The sequence below is a fragment of the Otolemur garnettii genome, unplaced genomic scaffold, assembly GCF_000181295.1.
Source record: "Otolemur garnettii isolate 467f Iridium unplaced genomic scaffold, OtoGar3 scaffold00063, whole genome shotgun sequence".
NCBI classification, from domain to species: Eukaryota; Metazoa; Chordata; class Mammalia; order Primates; family Galagidae; genus Otolemur; species Otolemur garnettii.
In genome coordinates, this window is record NW_003852458.1 from 4137380 (window position 1) to 4143390 (window position 6011).

General features: G+C 38.0%; 1 protein-coding gene across 1 annotated transcript in view; it reads left to right on the top strand.

Moving 5' to 3' along the window:
• The first annotated feature begins 321 nt into the window (after positions 1–321).
• The window catches only part of IL7R (interleukin 7 receptor), a 19900-nt gene continuing 14210 nt past the window's right edge, over positions 322–6011 (top strand). Inside the window, exons 1-2 of the mRNA XM_012807052.2 lie at positions 322–410; positions 4368–4506. Of these exons, the coding sequence (XP_012662506.1) occupies positions 329–410; positions 4368–4506 (221 nt within the window). The 5' untranslated portion in view covers positions 322–328. The remainder of the gene's footprint in view (positions 411–4367; positions 4507–6011) is intronic.

Below are 6011 nucleotides of genomic sequence, written 5' to 3' on the forward strand. Positions count from 1 at the left end.
CTTGAGCCTATATTTGAATCTAGCACCTTACTTTGAAGTAAGCACATCAAGTCTGGGGCTGCGAGGTATGTCAGAAAGAAATAATAAGATGAAATGCTCTTTCTCCCCATGTCCTCCACCTCTGCTTACAGCAGCAGTACTTTTACTTGGACTTCCTGTTTCTGGAACTTGCCTACTTTTTTTGCTGGGTTTATACTTCCCCCTGTCTGTGGTTAAATAAGCATAAAGCTGTAGATCTGAGACTCTCTCTCTTTCTCTCTCCATCCCCCCCCCCATTCATTTTGTTCACACAGGCTCACACGTTTGTTCTCTCCTCTCCTCTCTCAGAATGACAATTCTAGGTACAGCTTTTGGTATGTTTTTTTATTTGCTTCAAGTCGTTTCTGGAGAAAGTGGCTATGCACAGAATGGTGAGTCATTTCTAACTTTTCTTAAGGATTTGGGGCTACCTCCAGCACACCTTCAGGGGACTCAGTTCCTCAACAGACCCGAAGCAGGCCCTGGGTTGGGATGGAGATTGAGTGCTTAACAGGCATTCAAGTCATTTCACGTGTCTTGACTACTAGAGCAGGGGGCATGGGGGTGGGGAGATGGCTTGCAAGCCCTCAGAATTGTCAAGAGGGAAGGCATTTGACTCTCAAAACATGGATCTTAAATGCTGATTGATTCCCTTGCTCTCACAAAAAGACCCCTATGGACTCTACAGTCATGCTTGCTGAAAAATCTCCAAGGTAATTTCACCTGGTGATGAAGTCAAGTTGGATTTATTTTGTTTGGCTTTTTAGGAGTTTTGAAAATTATGATGCTCAGGATAAAATAGTGTCCAGAAAAAATAGCTTTGTTTGCACTGACCAGTGTTCTTTCCTCAGCACCTCAATGTGTCTAGCATATAGTAGACATTTAGTAAATGTTTTTAAATGTCTTCAAAGTTGTTTTGATAGGTTCTTGTGAGAGTTTTAGTTTTAACTGAGGGGGCAAAGATCTGAATGTGTTGTCTTATTGAAATACACTTAATTGCCTCCACATCAATACATTTATCATCTGCAATAATTCTCCTTGAGGTCTTTGAAATATTTAGCAGCTGGGGACAGATCTTGCCTACTTAGGAAATGCTTTGTCATTCCAACTAAACTAGGCAAAAGTGCCCAGGCAGCAGCAAGAACCACCTGAGAACTTAGCCTACCAATGTGTTGCTGCGTATTAAGCCCTTTCCCTTTAAGAGTTAAAAAGTATTTTTCTATAGGCAGTATCAAATACATCAGCCTGATGACTCAACTTAGATATTTTGAGTCCTATAATTACTAAGGATGGAAATCCCTAGAATTTTCTCATTAAGGGAATTGTCAGAGGGTTGACATTTTGCAGCGTGACTGTGTATGAATCACTCAGGGAGGATGATCATTATCCTATGGCAAATGTTGCCTACGTATGGGTTAGCACAAAAATGTGTGGCAGGGAAACATAATCTCACTCTCCTTTGGTGTAGGATATTCTCTCCATTTCTCCCTGGTGATTATACTATTTTTAAAAGAAATAAGAATTCTAATTGAAAGCATTGTTTTCACTTCACCTTTTTAAATTTCAGAACTTTGTTCCCCAAGATCTATAACCACCTGACCACATGATCACATTAAAATACTTCCCAGTTTGGAGTGTAAGGAATTCACCATCAGCTGTTGCTTGTTGAAAAATAAATTAGTTCTCTCAAGTGTAATAACAAGAATAAAGGAATAACTGTTAAAAAGTCATGTCAACTTGTTAATCTACGAACTCTATCTGTTCGGTAGGAAGAAGACTTCTAAACCTCATCGCCTTGCCTATATATGTTCCAAAATTTTAAATGTTTATGGGTAAATATGCTTAGATATCTATTTAAATGTTAATATTAATTATTGAGCATTTAAAAATAACAGCTTTACTCACCATTCAAAGCTCCATGTAATTTCAAAACCACGGTGAGTCCAACACCTTCCATTAACATAGAATTGTTTTGCAAAAAAATCCCAATGTTGCATATATATTTTCAGAACTAGAATTCTTATTTTATCTCTTCATACTTATTTCTCAGAAAACATGATAGTCATAGCTAACCCTTATTTAGTGCTCAGCGTGTTCTGAGGTAAGTCTTTGTATATATCAATTAATGATTCCTCTTAGCATGAGTTTGTATGTGAGAGCACTGAGTCTTACAGAGGTTGGGTACCTGACAGAGAACCCATCTGCCAGGAAGAGTAGCCAGCTTTTAAACCCCCATCTGTCCAGGTCTGACACCACAGGTCTTAACCACTGCATACACTACTCTTCCCTAAGAATTTTTCAATTTGTGTCATGCAAAACATTCTCTTTGTAAAATGCTACACCATTTTACAAGTAACTGAAGGGAATTTTTCTTGGTTACAGGGCAATTTGCCCAGTAACACCTGCTAAAGGGCAACAAGCTGCTACTAAAACATAGCCACTCTCAGTGCAGGAAAAATTGTATAAACGGTGTTTTGCCTAATACATGAGAATATATGGCAAGCGTACTTTTCCAGACTGGACGGTTCAGGTCAGTGGGAGTCCTTTGTTTTTCTGGTGCCCAGCATTTTCTAGAGTGTGCTTTCTCTGGTTTACATTAAGAATTGTAGAGACAAAGCTGACCCATAGGAAGTCTGAATTGGAGTGATAATGTATACAGTATGTGTAGAATTGGTGGAATGTACAAAGAAGAGACAAAGTCAATACAATATGAGGCTGCCATGGAAGGCCAGAACCATTCTATTTAGAAAGGGGCCAAATCTTACAGAAGAGCTCTAACTAAGTCTACAAAATTAGGATGAATGTGTTTTAAAATATAAGACCTTTCATTATTTAACACTGCCATCAGAAGGAGTGTCACACCCAGCCAAAATTACATTAGGAGGCTTTGCTAGTGGCAGAACTGTGAACTCGATAGATTCCAGGAATGGTCAGAAAGGCAAATGCCCTTGGCTGTGAATGGTACCACAGCTCTTACCTTGCGGGGGCTGTTCCAGATTTGTTTCGGATTTGATACTTTGACTGAACTGACCCATCACTCAACTGCTTGGTCCATTCATAATCAGCTTTGTAAACTGTCCCATGGAATTTCTATGATATTTAAGTAAAGGTAGTGTTTTTTTGAACAGCCTATGGCCTCTAGAACATTCAACTGAGATTCAATTTTAGTGTATTCTGTGTCCCATTTAAAGCCTTAGGATGATTGGATATAGAGTTTCTAGTATTGATGAACCAAAAGGCCTAGAATCAGTCATAGATTCACACTCAACTACTCAAGAATAACTTTGGTTACTCTGGATTTTCTTAGGTTCTAGTTGGAGTGTATTTGCTTATGGATTTTTTCTGCCTCATTTTCCTACTAAATATTATGAATTACATGCACAAAATATTCATTTAATCATAGAGTCTACAACCTGTCTTAAGAAATCCAATACTATCTGTGACAGATTGTACTTTCCAAAGTGGTGGCAAAAAAAAAAATCTGATTCCACATTTTCTTCTAGAATCTAGCTAGTGTCTATAAGATACCATACCTACAGAAAAAAAAACTAGAAGAACAGAAGCATTATGTTTAATATTCACAAAGAGGTTTACCAGACCTGAGTCAAGCCAGATCTAACTTTTTCTTATCACATTTGTCTCAGTCAGTAGCATGAAACAAGTCACCTTATCAGTGGTTCTCAACCTTCCTAATGCTGCAATGTATTTTCATAGTTAAAAAGAGGTCGCGACCCACAGGTTGAGAACCGCTGCCTTAAATAGTCACGCAATGGAGATAATCAATGCTACTTTAAACTGGGGGGACTTTTTGGGCAAGAACAAGCAAACTCCTTTAAAAAGTGAACTTCTGACTATAAAATAGCTACAATCTTTATAATCTTTCTTCATTTGAAAAAATTGGGAGGGAATAAATTAATATTAACAAGAAAGTCAAAAATGAGATTAAGTAGCATATGAATAATGAGAAGAAAGTATCTCTTATTTGAAATGTACAAACATTTCAAGGTAACACATGTAGTAGGAGAAATTCTAATTTCAATAAAGGGAAATGGCTGGTCAGTGTCTCTTTCTAGTTCCCTAACGTGGAAATATTTGGAGATTACTTATTAACTGTGGTGCATTTTTTTTTCTTTTTGAAAACTCTGTGAACTCTGTTTTATTTGCTTGTTTCAAAACCCTTTTCTTGTCTTTGCTCTTGGGCTTTTCTTCTTCAAATAAAATATATTCAGTCCTTCATGTATACCACAAAAGTCTGCCACTTTATTAATATGACGCCAACTTTCAAAAAAATACTTTTATTTGCTTCATGAACAGCCTGCATGTTTGTTACCCCCCACCCCCACCCCCAGGAGACTTGGAAGATGCGGAACCCGATGACTACTCTTTCTCCTGCTACAGTCAGTTAGAGGTGAATGGATTCCATCACGCACTGACCTGTGCTTTTGACGACCCAGACATCAATAGCACCAATCTAGAATTTGAAATATGGTAAGGAACAGTGATTTCAAGGATATTTAGAAATGCTCTGTCTCTCGTTTCACGTGTTCTTTTTAATAGCTGCAAAAGAGTGTGTGGCCTAATTAATAAACATTAAAATCTAATGAATTCCCAAAAGCCTCCTAAAACCCTTTGTCCTTCATCAAGACTGAGGCAAAGCAACTCTTACAAGTTTATCTTCATGCTCAGAGGCTGCAGCCAAATGTTGCTATTAATCTTGAAGATTTCACATCCTTCCCTACCTCATAGTAGAATTTAAATCCTGGTTTTCCTAGGACACTCCTCACTAAAATATTATTTGCCCAACATGAGATAATCTAGGGTCTTCAAGCTTCATTTGGGAGTGAAGTTGCCTTGGTTCCTAATCCCGTTACCAGTATTTATGAGTTTATTGACCTAAAACAAGTTATATAACTTTACCTAAGCCTCAGTTTCCCCACCTGTAAAATGAGATAACTTACCTTATAAGAAGGTTGTGATGGTTAAATAGTTTAATACATGCAAAGCCCTCAGAATAGTCATCCAGTGTATAATGCATAATGCAGAAAAGATACTAATTCTGTGAATATCAGCTTAACTTATCCTCTTGACGCAGTTGAACTTCAGGTGATCCTCTCAAGGTAAATTTTCCAAAAATCTGCAGGAATAAGAAGACACTGGATCTCATTAGGCCTCAGAGTAAAGACAAAAGAATTTAAAAAGCTTCTGGTTTGAAAGTGTAATAAAGAGCTCAGGGAACTTGATCTTCTCCACTTTCACAAATCATCTTGTGCTGCCCAGAGTTATCTCTGGTAACCTGAAAAAAATACTCTAATGTGAAGTTATGACTTGTAGCTATCTCTAATATCTTATCAGATGACCTAATTTTTAGGTAGTTTTCTACTGAGGAAAGTAAGTCAAGATCTACCAGTAGTAAACGAAGGCTTCCTAAATTCTATAGACCTGAAACATTCCCCCTGAATACACAGTCCCAGAGCCCTGAATTCCGACTTAATGTTAATTTTCAGAAGCTTCCTGCATCTACATATAATGCTTCTTGCTGAAGACATTAGATAAACACAGTTTTGAACTTCAATACTATAGTGTGTTCTTAGTTTGCCTCTGTTAGTTCTCTTCTCTAACACACTTTCCAGGAATAGACTATGTTGAAAGAATGGGAACCTATTATGCTCTATATCTAGGCTACAAGTGGACTACACTACAACAGCCAAACATCTCATTCAAACAACACACTCATTGTTATGGGCAAAACACCCTTCCACACAGAGGTTTGGCTGTGGGTTCTCCAACCAGCTGGCAGTGGACCGCTGTGTTCAATGTGGTTTCTCATGGCCAGGCTGAGGCTGACCTCACTGTTCACTTTCACTCACACAGTATTTGACCACGCCCTTGCCCACTTGAATGCACTTTCCTACTTCTCTTAACATATCTCTTGATTTTTTTCCTGTCATATTTTACACTGTCCAGAGTCTCCATTCGGGTTTTGCAATTGTATT